Here is a 14,806-nt window from a genome sequence, read left to right as displayed (position 1 = left end):
CATCCCGACTCCAGGCTGAAGTCCAGGGCGGCCCGGGTGAGGATGAGGTGGGGCGGAAAGGGGCAGGCCCAGGTAGGGAGCCGCCCCTGACCCGTCGGGACCAGGAAGCCCGCATAGAAGCGGAGCGCAGCCGAGACTAAGGCTAGGGTGAGGCGGCTGGCCGCTTGTGCGTGCGCGCACGCGCGCGGGCACTCTAGGCTGAGGAGCGGGAGACCCCGAGCATCTTCGCGGAGGGAGGGACTGGGGGCTGCAAGAACAACAAAACACGGAGTGTTCAGGAAGCGAGGGGAGGTGGGAGGTGGGAAGTGCGGAAGACCAGGTGTCTGGGGCTGGGGCTGAGGGCCAGAAGGGCAGGGCAGGGCGGGGTGGGGAAAGAGGGCGAGGCTCTGCACATGCGCAATTGGGGCATTGGGAAAAGGGAGAGGCTCGCGGGGTACGCAGGTCTAGGGTGAGAAGGGAAACGAAACCAGGGAGGGTGCATGCGTGTTGAGGAAAGCCTGCAAAGGGGGTGGAGCCAGAGGCCCGCAGGTAGAGCGCGGTAGGGAGGCTCTGGCCTTGGGGCTTTGGGCGGTGGGCAGTGGAGCCCGGTGGGCGGGGCTGAGGTGGGCCCTGCCCAAAGGCCGGCCCCGCCATTGCTAAGCGCCCCCCCCCCCCCGGGGCCCGCAGCCCTGCCCCGCCCTGCCAGGATGGTGCTCCCCTCCCTGAAGCTTCAAGAGCTGATCCAGGAGATCCGTGGGGCCAAGACTCAGGCCCAGGAGCGGGAGGTCATCCAGAAGGAGTGCGCCCACATCCGGGCTGCCTTCCGTGAGGGCGATGCCCCCCAGCGCCACCTCCAGCTCGCCAAGCTCCTCTACGTCCACATGCTGGGCTATCCCGCCCACTTTGGTCAGGTACGCGGCCCGGACACCGCGCCCCACGCAGGAGCCGTCCACATCTCCAGCTCTCCCTGGGACTCCCCGCTGTGCACACTCCCTCGCTACACCCGCAGGCTGACACCCTAATTAGGAGTATAGCCATTGCAGTCAGGTGACCCCCTCATCCTGTCTTCTGCCGCTTAAACTCCGAGATTTCCCAGGGACTCCCCACAACGCACACAGAAGAATAACCATTGTAGCCAAGTGACCCCTCATCAGATGTAAATCAGCAAGACAGTAGGCTAAGATCAGCAGAACCAGTTTACCTTTCACATGAGTTACTAAACCAGCAATATAGATACAATTCTACATCCTAACATATTTACAACTGAAATCATTGATTTAAAAACCATTAGTGTTAAACTGTGTCTGCTATATTAGTTGAAATGAAGGCAGCTTACCTTAAGAATCATATTTCCTGCTAATCTTTCACCTACTTAGGTTTTTTAAAAAAAAGCTATTTGTGGGAAGAAAAATAAATTTTAAAGCCCCCCCCCTCCAAAATCCCCAATAATTTGAAGTACTCAACTCTGGCTGTCTCCTGCTGCCCAGATCTCACGATTTCCCAGGGACTCCTTTTTATTCATAGCTTCACTACAGGCAGGGTGGCACAGCCATACCAACCAGGATTAACCCCTCAACTCAAACCTTCCCAGGGACCCCCTCCTTCCCTGCCCCTATACACACAGGTTCACACTCTCAGGAGGGATAGACCATTTCAGCTAAGACCCATCCCTAGGACTGCGTATTTTTCTTCATTGATTCAACTAACATTAATTGAGCACTTCAAATGAGATCCCCACAATCTATCTCCTTGTGGATCTCAAGAACCTCCTCCTTTCACATATATAAACATACCAGTAAAATGTGGCTCAGTCTTCTATGTATATCATACATACATGATGTTTAACTATCCCAGGCAAATTAAATTAGATGGTTTTTAAATGCCTCTTCTAGGCCTAGATCCTACAACCGAAGAGTGAAACTTACATTGAAAGTAAGGGGTTCATTTCCATTTCCAGCCCCATTTCCACACTATTCCACTTTCTCTATTTTGAATAGTCATCCCTATAGGGCTAATCTGGATATTAGGGAGGGAAACGGGGAGAGGTTTCATTATCTCTGGTCCCTCTCACTCTTCCTTCTGGTCCTCGGCCTCTCCTGTCTTCCTGTAGATGGAGTGCCTGAAGCTGATCGCATCACCCCGATTCACAGACAAAAGGGTGGGCTACCTGGGGGCAATGCTGCTGCTGGATGAGAGGCAGGATGCCCATCTACTCATAACCAATAGCATTAAAAAGTGAGGAGTTTGGGTAAAACAAAATATATTGGGAGTTTGGAGGATTCTTAAAACCTAGACAGGGAGGTGGGCCCTAAAAGACAGAGATGGGAGACATCTAACAAACCTGCTTCCTGCTGTGGGAGGGAAGAACTCAATTCCTAGGACATTCCCCAATCTTGGCAACCCCTGCAGTGACCTAAGCCAAGGGACCCAGCCAGTGCAGGGGTTGGCACTATGTACCCTAAGCACCATGGGCTCAGCAGAGATGTGTCGGGACCTGGCCAATGAAGTGGAGAAGCTGCTGTTAAGGCCCAGTCCTTACGTTAGAAAGAAGGTAAGTAGGGATGGAAAGATCTCTGATATATTTACCTTCCAGAGATTCTTCCTTGGAACTCTTTATTCCTTCCTACTCCCAAATCTGGGCTTGATATTGTTGGGCCCTTATAATAGCTTCTTCTGGCCTACATGTCCCTTTTCCCTCCACCATTCTCCCAGGCAGTGCTGGCTGCAGTACACATGATCCGGAAGGTCCCTGAGCTCTCTGACATCTTTCTTCCACCCTGTACCCAGCTGCTGCATGAACGCCACCATGGTAAGAACTCCCTAGCTCAGGGAACTCCTTTCATCCTCACTGTTAATAGGATCATCCGAACCTGCCACTCTTCCTTCCTACACTGTTCTGTCTCCTTTTTCAACTCTGGAAATGGGTCATAGAAGAGCAATTTGTGTGACATGGCCCAGGGTACAGAAGTAAAAGGTGAGGGTCATCATTCCGAGTGAAACTGGTTAGCAGGATGGGTTTGGAATAGGCTCTCCTCTGACTCCATTTGACTTAATTTCCTTCCTCTCCCTCTCTCCTCCTCCTTGAAACCAGGTATTCTGATGGGAACAGTCACACTGATCACAGAGCTATGTGAGCGAAACCCTGCTGCCCTCACACATTTCCGACAGGTAGGTCAAGAAAGAATCAAGAGACTGATAAGGAAGAAAAGTAAAAAGTAGTGATAGTATGGGGTTTTGATTAGGGGGATACAGGATTCTTGTGTCCCTATATAAACTCTGTTCTCATCCCCAGGTGGTACCCCAGCTGGTACAGATCCTTCGGACTCTGGTGATCTCAGGATATTCAGCAGAGCATAGTGTGGCTGGGGTCAGTGACCCTTTCCTGCAGGTATGAACCTGACCATAGCATCATAATCCCTGTCCCCTATCCCTAATATATCTGGAGACAAGAAAGAGAACCTAGCTATAACTACTACTCTAAAAAGAGTGTGGTTCTGGCCACATTATAAGTATTGGGGCAACAGGCCAATGAGGCTCATAGCAGCTTCAGTCCATCCTGGCTCCCCAGAATCCCAATGACAAGGAATTCTAGGCCCCTGAGAGTAGATTAGGTTTACTTTAAAGGGGAAGGAGTCCTTCTGATCTCTGAAGGAGAAAATGACTGGGTACCTCATTCTCTTCAGTGCTAAATTCCACTTAGTCCTTTTAACTCTATACCCTGTAGCCCCCTTTTACTCACCCTATATCCTTTGATTCCTCCACTGCAAGGTTCAGGTATTGAGATTACTTCGGATCCTAGGCCGAAACCACGACGAGAGCAGCGAGGCCATGAATGACATGCTGGCCCAGGTCAGTTTGGTGGGAGTTGGGATAGATGGGAACCTGAATTAGGGATGGTGCTGACATCAAATTCACCCACTCAGGTGGCCACCAACACAGACACAAGCCGGAATGCTGGCAATGCGGTCTTATATGAGACAGTACTCACCATTGTGGACATCCGTTCTGCCTCTGGTCTTCGGGTACTGTCTGGTATTCCCCTCTTGCTATTGTCATGCCTGCTGCTCCTTCTACTCCCCACCCCTAGCCTTCCGGAGATAGCACCATGCAATCCTAGACATTACAGATCCTGTCCCCCAGAAGTCACTTTGGCCTTTTTCTCTCTCACTCCCCCCACCCCAGGTTCTCGCTGTCAACATCCTTGGCCGCTTCCTGCTCAACAATGACAAGAACATCAGGTAATAAACACCTGATCACCTCAGGCTAAGTAGTGTCTGGTCCTCTCCCCATCTCTCAGCTTCTCTTCAGGGTGATGCTGCCCATTAGTACCTACCCCTCACCACTGTGCCCCTGTCCCAAAGGGACGAGTTTGGGGTGGTGTCTATGGAAGTGTAAGTTCCAGGAAAGTATGATGGTTGTTCCCTCCTAACCCCTCACCTCTCAGGTATGTGGCCTTGACCTCACTGCTTCGACTGGTACAGTCAGATCATAGTGCTGTGCAGAGGCATCGGCCCACCGTGGTAGAGTGTCTAAGGGAACCTGATGCCTCCCTTAGTCGGTGAGTGGAGCTCTGGGAAGGAGGATTAGGCAGAGTAGAACCTTGTGACCAAGGGAGAGGTTGCATCTGGGGAGACTGGGATGAGGCTAGGAGAGGGAGATGGCGGTCAGGAAAGAGCTAGCAATAGAAGCAGGAATGGGAACCCTGATTTGGTTGTTTAATTCTGTTTATTCTGCTAGGCGGGCACTAGAACTGAGCTTGGCTCTGGTGAATAGTTCTAACATTCGGTCCATGACCCAGGAGCTGCAAGGTTTCCTGGAATCCTGCCCTGTGGATCTTCGGGCAGATTGTGCATCAGGCATCCTGCTGGCTGCAGAGAGGTGAGAAGTGTTCAGGTCAATGGGGATACAAGAAAAGGCTCCCTCCAATACTCTTCTCCTTGGGTAGGCAATGCAGAGAATAACCCTATTCTGTTCTTTGCCCCTTAGATTTGCCCCAACAAAGCGCTGGCATATAGATACCATAATGCGAGTGCTGACCACGGTGAGAACTTTGGGCTGGAAGGGTGACAAGGGAAGGATTGGAGGTAAGAGGTGACTCCAAAGGAAAAAGTTTAGGTACTGGGCTAACTTGCTGACTTGTCTTCCCCCATTCACCCACTGCAGGCAGGTGCCCACGTGAGAGACGATGCAGTGGCCAACTTAACTCAGTTGATTGGAGGGGCCGAGGAGCTTCACGCTTACTCTGTGCACCGACTCTACAGTGCCCTGGCTGCAGACATTTCCCAGGTAACCCCTTTCCTCACCTTAGCCCCTTCCCTAAGACTACCCCATTATTTCATTAATCCATTCATTGAGTATGTATTCCCTTGCCTCATCTCCTATCCATATCTTCAGTGGGTAAATGAATAAATAAGTGAATGAAAAAGCCTTTATTAAGTGCTTTCCAAGCACTGGAAATACAAACAGAAAATCTGGACAGCCCTAGCTATGAAGGAACTCACTGTCTAATACAGAAAAATAACATATACAGAAGGGTCATCAGCAAGCTAGACTGTAAGGCCTGGGGTTTTACAGGGTGCTGTAGTAAAGGCAGATGGCAAGGCCTAACTGATTCCCTAAATATCTTTGACCCCTCAAATAGCAGAATGTAAAGCTTGGGGGTAGCTAGGTGGCGCAGTGGATAGAACACAGGCCCTGAAGTCAGGAGGACCTGAGTTCAAATGTGACTTCAGACACATGACACTTAGTGGCTGTGTGACCCTGGGCAAGTCACTTAACCCCATTGCCTAGCCATAAAAAAAAAAAAAAAAGAATGTAAAGTTTGAAGGGAGGGGGTCTTGGAGATCATTTAGTCCAACCCCCTCATTTTCCAGATGAGTAAAGGGAAGGCCAGAGATTATGTGCTTTTCCCCCAAGCCCATGATTTGAACCCAAGTCTTTTGACTCCAATCCACTGACTTTTCCACCACACCCCTGCCAGCCCACTCCAGCAACTTTATTCTTAACCACCTCAGTGGAGTGAGACTTTTTCCTCAAGAGAAACTGTACTTACCCTTGTGAGCAGACAAGACACCACCCTTCCTATGTCCCAAGGCCTTCTGTTCATTTAGACATTGCAGCTCTCCCTCTGGACCACTAGAGGCCAGTGGGAATTCAGGGGAAAGGGCTGCCACTCCAGTGTACCAGAACTTATGGCCAACCCTAAAGGCCCTAATTACCATTTGCCCTAAGGCCCCTTCTTTCACCTTCCCTGCTCAAAAGGCATGGGACCAAGGGTTGAGGGCCTGGAGAAGAAGAAAAACTCAGATGGTGACCTTGCTCTGTCCTCTCTCCATGCAGCAACCCCTGGTACAAGTAGCTGCCTGGTGCATTGGGGAATATGGGGACCTTCTACTGTCTGGGAGCTATGAGGAGACTGAGCCCCTGCAGGTGAGGCTGAACAGAGAGATTAAGGAAAGTGAGAAGTGCCCATTGGGGTAAAGGACAAGAGCGGCCTCTTCCGTGATCTCTTCTATTCTCTTTCATTTAGGTTCAGGAAGAAGAAGTGCTAATGCTACTAGAGAAGGTGTTACAGTCCCACCTGTCCTTGCCAGCTACCCGAGGTTACGCCCTCACCGCCCTTATGAAACTCAGCACCAGGCTCCAGGGAGACAACAAGTGAGAAAGCATTCCTCCAAGTTTCCACTGTGCCCTGCCCTTCTTTTTCTTGCCTGCTCGTCCTTGAAGTTAATTGGCATAGAATCCTAAGACTCCCTAAGGCAGCCTTTCCCTTCCCTCTCACTTCTGGGGCTGAAGGACAAGGGCAGGGTGGGCAATGACTCAACTTGTAGCTATACTAACTACTACTCCACCCCTCTTCTCCACACTGCCCACCATATGCTCCAGCCGCATCCGACGAGTGGTATCCATCTATGGAAGTTGCTTGGATATAGAGCTACAACAGAGGGCAGTGGAATACAATGCTCTATTCCGGAAGTATGACCACATGAGGTGAGACAATCTGGCCCCAGAGTTCACCCTGCATTGCTCCCCAGCATCCCCAGCAGTGATGAAAGGGCCTTCTCAGCACCCAGAAAGTCCTTGCCAATGCCTCTATTGTCCTATTGGTGTAACAGTGCTAGACCCTCCCAGACACATTTTTTAAATGCAAAAACAGCACTGACACACTCCGAGTAAAACAAGCATTGTCATTGTTTTTCCAGCAGCCATGACTATTTTCACTGAGCTAGCTACTCTCTCAACTGGTCCCCCTTATGTACCATTAGTCCAAAAGAAAGATGTTAGGCCGGGACAGTCCTGGGAGCCAGGATGCCTGGGTTGTGTCCCCTTCAGATCAGCAATCTTGGAGAAGATGCCTCTTGTGGAGCATGGTGGACCCCAAGATGATGAGCCAGGAGAAGGCAAAGAAAAGCCTTGGAGTCCAAAGAGAGAGGTCCAGTCCCCCACTGAACCCCCGGTGAGGAGATTGTAAATACGAGAGCCAGAAGAATTTTAGCCTATTCCCAAATCCCATACTGATCCTTTTCCTTGGTCTCCCCCAGACCTCAAATCTTTTAGACCTCTTGGATCTCCTGGATAGTGCCAGTGGGGATGCCCAGCCACCTCCTGCTTTAGATCTAATGCCAGGAGATTCCTTATTACACTTATTGGATCTTCCTTCCAAAACTCCCTCCCTAGGTAAGTTACAGGCACAAGGGGAATATTGACATGACATGGAGGTGTGCAGTCCTACATGGCTATGTAGCAAGGTTTATCTGGAGCTTCCAGAACTTTCTCTCCTGCTCTCTCTCTACTTCTCTACTTTGCATGGCCATTTCAGACTCCTAAGACTGAGCTCTTCTCTTAACCTACTCTAGCACCCATCCCAGGTCTAAAGGTGTTTGACCGAGAAGGACTACAAATCAATCTGTCTTTTGTTCGTCCCCCTGAGACACCTGCCCTGCTTCTGATCACTGCAACAGCCAGCAACACTTCCAAGAGTGATGTCACCCACTTTGTGTTTCAGGCCGCTGTGCCCAAGGTTAATATTCTTAGACCACATTTTAGTGGGAGAATTAAGAGCTTATAGGGAAAGGGAAGGGAGTAGAGCTGAGGGAAAAGTGGTGTGTGGCACGATTGCATGTACGGGGGTCTGCTGAAACTGAAAGGTCTACCTTACCTTGCTTTCCCCCCACCCCATGGCCAGAGTTTCCAGCTGCAGCTGCAGATACCCAGTGGGGACACAGTTCCAGCTCAGGGAGGTCCTCCCATCACACAGGTCCTCAGAGTCCTCAATCCCAACAAGGTGAGAGCCAGGAACCCTTATGGTTAAGGACAGCCATGGAGAATTAGAGGAGCAAAAAGAGTCAGTTACTGTCACTTTGTTTTCTCTTTCCTAGGCCCCTTTGCGGATGAGACTGCGACTCACGTACAACCACTTTGGACAGTCAGTGCAGGAGATCTTTGAGGTGAAAGACTTCCCTCTAGACACATGGCAGTGATGGGACATGCTTCCTTAGCCTGAGCAGGAAGAAGTCCTAGCCTCTCCAGAGAGCCCCTAGACTACCTCGGAGCCTGTGGGGCTTGAAGTCACTGTTCCCAAAGGTTACCAGTAGGTGGCACTCTGCCTCCATGATTCTCTACTACAGAGACAAACTGGGGTATGGGGGGGTTCTGATCTCTTCTTGGCAATGAAGGATTACAATAAACTTGGGGGAAGAAAGCCATGTCTAGATCTGTTCTGGGGACAGAGCCCTTGGAAACACAAAAAGCAAGGAATAGAGCCTCTCAAGAACAAGATTTCTACCCTGGGCCTTGGGGAACAGTGCACAGAGAATTTTCTTTGTCCCCCATTACAGGGCAGAAATTTATCTCAAAAATTCACACAACACCCAGTCTACCATCATGGGTCAAAGGAGGACACAAATACCAGTGACATCAGAATACTGGTTTTTCTGGCAGAGCTTCCCACCTCTTTCCCCTCACCTACAGCCCCCACCCCGACCCCAGCTGGGGAAATCCCTACTGCTTGCCCTCATCTCTAACTCAGCTGTAAGGCGGTTAGAAGCCTCTGGCAGAATCAATGGCATCGACCAAGGGGGGGCCGGCGAGGGATTTTCCTATGCTTAACTACTGATCACGGCTAAGTGGAAATCCTATAAACACGAGCGGAAATCAATGGAGGCTGCTTAGCGGCTGGGGGAGAGGGGCAGCCCACAGATTGCATCTGACGGATGAAGGAAAGGAGGTGAGCAGGGAGGAGGTAGTGGGGTAGGTGAGAGAGAAGGCAAAGGAAGTGGAGACCGAAGAAGGACTGAGAGGGAGAGAGCAAGAGAAAGGCTGGGGAATTTGAGGGTGGGCCTTATTAGCCCTAACATTCTTTCCCCACACGCCAACCCCCAAACAAATGACACCTACTCATCCCAGGTTGTACCTGTTTAATTCTCTATGGCTGCAGACTCCTCTTGTTCATCATTCTTCCCTGTGGCCACTTCTAATAGGCGCTGGTAGTCCAGAGGCCTAAAGCGCTGCAGGTATACAATCAGCTTGCCAGGTGTTTGCTCATGCTGTGAAACACCTATAAGCAAAAAGATGGAGAGAGGTAAGCAAGGTCATATAGCTACCTAGGAAAGCATTCCTAAGGCACACAGTCAGCATGCCCTGAAGCTATTTTCTAGACAGCATAAGCCCCTGAGCTCTAACCTCAACCTTCTACCTCCCCTACCTTATAAGTGCTCAATGATACACATAAAATAGCCCCCTTCAACTCCTGGGGCTTCCCCTTCCCTCATCTTTGGAGTTAGGTTAAGACAGACTGTTCTGGACTGCAGTTCTTGCCCCAGCTGCCAGAGGCAGGCACAAATATGTGAAGGTAAATATAATCTTTCTCCTATCCAATGGGAGATGGGAAAGGCCTTACTTACAGCAGCTGGCTCATTTCAGTTATTGCTTCCGTCCCCTGATAAAGATTAAAACCCTTCTGGAGAAGGCCAAAGCTCATTGGCTTGGTAATGAAGCAGGGCCACAAATACACACAGATGTAAACCAAGGAATGAAGAAGGATAGCCCACCAAAAAGGTAAAGCTATAGCTATGGACAGGGATATCCATAATTCCATACCCGCCTGGAATAGGCTCACACTACATATAGCAAGGGAGACTTATTAGACTATTAGACACAAACAGAACAGAGGCTATGTATGCTTCTTTGTATCCCCCATAGTTGTATATATGGTACATATCTGTTAAAATGAATGAAAGGAATAGAGTGCCAGGTATGTATTCTAGACTGGTGTAGAACATAGTAGGCTATATAACTTGTAATCCCCTAGAGATGGACAGAGATCTTTGTGTAGAAAAACAGCATAAGTTAAACAAGAAAGGGAGGGAGGGATCCTTGGCAAAAGGTTTTCTGATATGTTTTCTAACGTTTCTAAGTTCTATGTTTCTAAGGTTTTCTAATGTCTTCTTACCAACCCTCTTCCCAAGAGGGATGGGGGGGACCCTAATTCTTTACCACAAATATAACATGCCTTGGTCTCCCTCACAGCTACAAAGACAATACAAGTGATGATACAGTCTAACCTTTCCCAAACTAGTTTGACCACAGAAGTCTGTAGAGACATGAAAGATCACCTGATCCCAACCTCCTTCATTTTACAGATAAAGTAACAGGCCCAGGAGGAAATTATATGGCCAAGGTCTCACCAGAAGTAAAGCTGGAGTCTGAACCCAGGTGTCCCACCTTTGGAATGCTCTTCCCACCACATCATACCACTTTCCTTAAGGAATCCAGGTCTTCTTTCTAAGCTAAGGCCATTTCTGCTACACCATGCTTGAGTGAAAAGGCACACTGGCATGGACTTCATCTGGCTCTATATCCATATGACCTTGAGCAAGTCTACTTCTCTGGGCCTCATTTTCTTGTCTAAAGTAAAGGAGATGGCCTAGTACACTAATTTGGCTACAGAATTCTGGGGCTTGATATATATTGACTGAACCCATAAATGGCACTACCTCCAAGAATAAAATTGTAGAGCAAAATAGACCAATTTTCATACCCCAAAATTGCCATATAAGCATTTGATACACACTTATTTAAGGGTAAATATTACTAACATGGATATTACCAAGAAAATACTACTCATGTCACATGGAATACCAGGATTCTGTGAAATATAATTTGGGAAATGATAAAGAAATTAGCATTGAATAAAAATAAAGCAGCTAGAAATGGAGGTAGCAACTGGATAGATGGTAATGATGGCCATATACTTGGGAATGGGGAAGTGGGATTGAAGAACAGAAATGAATAAGGTTGGGAAACTTAAGGTGAGGTCAAAGAGGGGCAGGATGGGGGCTGGATAAAGTCAGGAAGGGACACATGCAGATGACATGTACAGAATGTGTGAGACCGAAGAACACTGAAAATTCCAAGAAGCAAGATGAAATACAGATCCAGCCAGAGCTACTGATAAATGAAGGATTAGATAACCCTGTTTCAGACAGGATGGGAATTTGGATACAAATTTTACCCTGGTACAGAAGTGGTGCCAGAGCACCTGCCCCATCTTACTGCCTAATAGGTTAGTCCAACCCTGGTGGAGGATAAAAGGGAAACAAAGTTGAGGGCCCCCTCACCAAGCAAGGAGCTGAGACTGCGGATCTTCTCCAGGGCTTTTGGTACCTCAGCCTCTTCTCGAACTAGGGCCTCCACTTCCCCTACTGCATAGCCAAAGTCCGCTGTATCCAGGTCTACAGTAAGTGCCTCCCCTTCATCACCAGCTCCAGAGAGTACCAGCTTCCAGACACTCCGCTCTGTTACAAAACTGGCTACTTCCTGCAGCTCCAGTCGCCCGAGCATCTCTGAAACATTCTCTGTGCCCAACCCTGCAGTCCCCAACCTCTCACACAACCGGGCTGCTATGGCAGCCTCTGCTGTGAGCTCCATGTACTTAGTGTGGGAGCCAGTGTTACCTCCTGCTCCAGGGCACTTGAGCTCCCATCCACTTCCTTCACGATGCCGGAGCCAGTGATCAGCCTTCATAAGAGTAAGCTCCCGAGTGTCATAGTAGCTGTCACGGAAAGAAATCTGACTCTCCTGAGTACCACCCAGTTCCTTCAACCGATCCTCAATTCCTGGTCTTGGGACAAATTTTTGTTCTACCTCAATCCAAGGATGTGTCATGCTGCCTGTAGCCAATAAGTCAAATAACAAACAGTGATTTGGCTTCTACTACCTGTAAGGGAGAGAGATAAAGAGGCAGCACTGTAGGGTTCAAAGAGTGCTAAACTGGGAGGCTGGAAGACCTGAGTTCATATCCTGGTTTTGATCCTAACTCTGTGATCCAAGAACATAGGCATACCACTTAATCTCTGAAGCTCAGGTGTCTCTCCAAGACAATGGATAGAGAGGGGTCCCACTCCAACAAAATCATAGCTTCTTAATTATGTATTTAGGCACCCACCAACCCTCCCCTCTTCGGGCCTCAGTTTAAGGAAGACCCAGTTTTTAAGGCATTTTCCACACTTATAAAAGTAAATTATTCCTCAAGCTAAAATATAAAGTTGTTTCTCAAGTAAAATAATGAAAACTCTTGATGACAGGGGTTTTGTATCCGTGTGCCCTAGCAGTTTCTAGCACACAGTAGGCTAATAGGTGTTTTATATGGCTAAACTAAATCCTTTCCGCCAGGTAGTGGTTCACATTTATACAGTGCTTTAAAGAACCAAAAAACGCATTCCTCCCAATTCTGTGTTCTAACCAGTTGAAATGTTATTAGGCCCATTCTACAGATGAGAAAACAGGTTCAAAGAAAATCAAACTCGCTGGGGGTGTGAATCCTTTTCGGGCACCAGCCCCACCCCTCTGCACTGGACTCCGTCCGGGAAACAGATTTATTGATGTCAATCCCCAGGTCTCCCCCTGCCATCTCCCCCGGGACTCCCCCCGCAGGCCCCGAAGGGGCAGGACAGAACTTCCCCGCGATGCATGACGGGAGCCAACCACCACCCCACCCTCTGGGCTCCCGGGCCTCGAGCCCCGGCCTCACCCTCGCGCCTCCGGCCCTGGACCCGGCTCCAGCGGCCATATTAGTTCCTAGCTGGGACGGTGTAGACTGCAGGCCGGGTCTGGTAGGCCTTCGGGCTTGTGAAGGGTGCCGAGTTCCAGGCTGTGGGCCGAAGGAACTAGGCCAAAGCGCTCGCGCTCCACCCCTTGTCCCAACTCGGGTCCCGGGGCGGGCGGGGGTCACTCACTGGGCCTCAAGCGGAGCCGAGGAGCTGTTGAGCCAGGAGCATTATGGGAGATGTAGTTCGGCAGAGACTCTCCCTCTGCCCTTCTCCCTCTCCCTCCCACCTTCCTCCCCTACTTCGCCTGTACTATCCCACCTCCCTGTCGCCATGGTGACGGGAAAGCTGCAATTAGGGCCAGTGGGGCTCCTACTTAAAACTGGGCAGGGCGGCTGACAGTGGGAGAGAGTGAAGGAGGTCTAGGCTTGGGAAGAGATGGGGGGGCGGGGAATGTTAGGGAAAGAGGGGAGGCTAGGTCTTAACTCCCCTAGACAATCTCGCAGACCCTGCCTAAGAAATATTGGCAGGGCCACTCCCCGAATCCTTCCAGGCACTGCTTGGGGCATGACTGAGGGTTGGAAAATAAAAGATTGACCTCTCCCCACACCCCCAGATTTCTGTTTGCAAGTGGATTTGAAATAAAAGGGCATAATAATCATAATAACTTGAAATTCTGTGGTGCTTTAAGGATGTCAAAAGTGTTTTATGTATGTTCTTTTTCATTTGATCCTCACACCACCTCGGAACTTGGTAGTACCAGTGTTATTATCCCCGTTTTACAGATGAGGAAACTGAGACCCACGTTAAGTGACTCACCCAAGTTACACAGCTATGAAATGACAAAGTGACTTGAATCCAGGTCTTCTGATTCCAAAAAGTATGGTTTGGTTTGGTTTAGTTTGGTTTGATCAGAGATTAGAGGAAATACTGGTCTAGAGTCAGAGGGTGTGGCCTGGTTAAAATAATGGAGAGGCAGCATTAATTGTACAAGGTGTCCCAAAAGTCTTGGTGCAGTTTTGAACTTTACCATTTCTGACCCACTGGGATGGTGGATGGGATGGCACCTTATTAAGGAGAGAGATGTGGTGTTTCCAGCCTACCTATATTTGGCGGCTTCAGCAAAATGAACTTCCAAAGGGTCTGAAGGATGGGAAATGTCTGGGATTGAGAGGAGCCAGTCTTTCCCTTCCCAGTCTTGTTCCATTTCCAGACCAGCACAGATGGCCAGCTAAGGGTATGGTAGGAAGACTGGGTTGCAAATTCAAACTTGGGCAGGAGCACCTCTCTCCCTTCTCCAGCCCATTTTTGGCTGTGCCTTCCTTGCCTGCCTTGGTGGTTCTTAAGCATCAAGGGAAGAGCAAGATATTCTGACTCTCAGGCCGCAGACCTAACCCAAAACGCCTGTTATTAGATCTGCTTCCTCTTCAGTTGCTTTTGTCCTGCAGAGAGGATATAATATTTTCGCTGTGTTTGAATATCACCCCACAGTCATGACTTCATGAACTTTTGTGTTTTCTGTTGAGGGGAACAGAGTTCCTAGGAATCCATATAGACAATTCAGGCTAATGGTAAGATATAGAGAATTGATTCTTAGCTCTCAGTGCTTAAGTGACTGGAGAGGAGCATGAGAGAAGGGTCATTTAGGCATTTATACTGTAAAAAGTAGGCATTGGTCAGACTGGGATAAGAAAGGCGAGCAGTTGTGCCATGAATGCTGTATTTAGAGTTTTAGCCATGTAACTTGGGAGCAAATCACGCAACCTCTTTGAATTATGGTT

General features: G+C 49.1%; 2 protein-coding genes across 4 annotated transcripts; one reads left to right on the top strand and one right to left on the bottom strand.

Moving 5' to 3' along the window:
• Positions 1-86: 86 nt before the first annotated feature.
• AP1G2 (adaptor related protein complex 1 subunit gamma 2) lies at positions 87-8,652 on the top strand. Its single transcript, XM_027843095.1, has 22 exons — positions 87-147; positions 667-890; positions 2,090-2,214; positions 2,389-2,530; positions 2,692-2,788; positions 3,071-3,147; positions 3,272-3,367; positions 3,748-3,828; positions 3,903-4,001; positions 4,162-4,217; positions 4,424-4,537; positions 4,717-4,857; positions 4,966-5,020; positions 5,143-5,265; positions 6,319-6,408; positions 6,509-6,636; positions 6,865-6,969; positions 7,312-7,435; positions 7,521-7,656; positions 7,836-7,999; positions 8,165-8,263; positions 8,358-8,652. The coding sequence occupies exons 2-22, from the start codon at positions 687-689 to the stop codon at positions 8,457-8,459; spliced, it is 2,358 nt and encodes a 785-aa protein (XP_027698896.1). The 5' UTR covers positions 87-147; positions 667-686; the 3' UTR covers positions 8,460-8,652.
• THTPA (thiamine triphosphatase) lies at positions 4,686-13,234 on the bottom strand. Of its 3 annotated transcripts, XR_003567411.1 has the most exons (5): positions 13,010-13,234; positions 11,598-12,196; positions 9,392-9,535; positions 8,138-8,279; positions 4,686-4,847 (listed from the first exon to the last, which is right to left on the bottom strand). XR_003567411.1 is itself a non-coding variant. In XM_027843096.1 (4 exons), exons 2-3 carry the CDS (start codon positions 12,142-12,144, stop codon positions 9,396-9,398), a joined length of 687 nt encoding a protein of 228 aa, XP_027698897.1. In that variant the 5' UTR covers positions 12,145-12,196; positions 13,010-13,233; the 3' UTR covers positions 4,686-4,847; positions 9,392-9,395. The 3 variants fall into 3 exon arrangements, 2 of the variants coding, with proteins under 2 accessions (XP_027698897.1, XP_027698898.1); XM_027843096.1 differs by lacking the exon at positions 8,138-8,279 and having other exon boundaries at positions 13,010-13,233; XM_027843097.1 differs by lacking the exon at positions 8,138-8,279 and having other exon boundaries at positions 11,598-12,149; positions 13,010-13,233.
• Positions 13,235-14,806: the final 1,572 nt, after the last annotated feature.

This window comes from Vombatus ursinus, unplaced genomic scaffold (assembly GCF_900497805.2).
Source record: "Vombatus ursinus unplaced genomic scaffold, bare-nosed wombat genome assembly UNPS02014894.1, whole genome shotgun sequence".
Lineage (NCBI taxonomy): Eukaryota > Metazoa > Chordata > Mammalia > Diprotodontia > Vombatidae > Vombatus > Vombatus ursinus.
The sequence above is the reverse complement of the archived record's forward strand: the minus strand, read 5'-3'. Positions and strand labels throughout refer to the sequence as shown.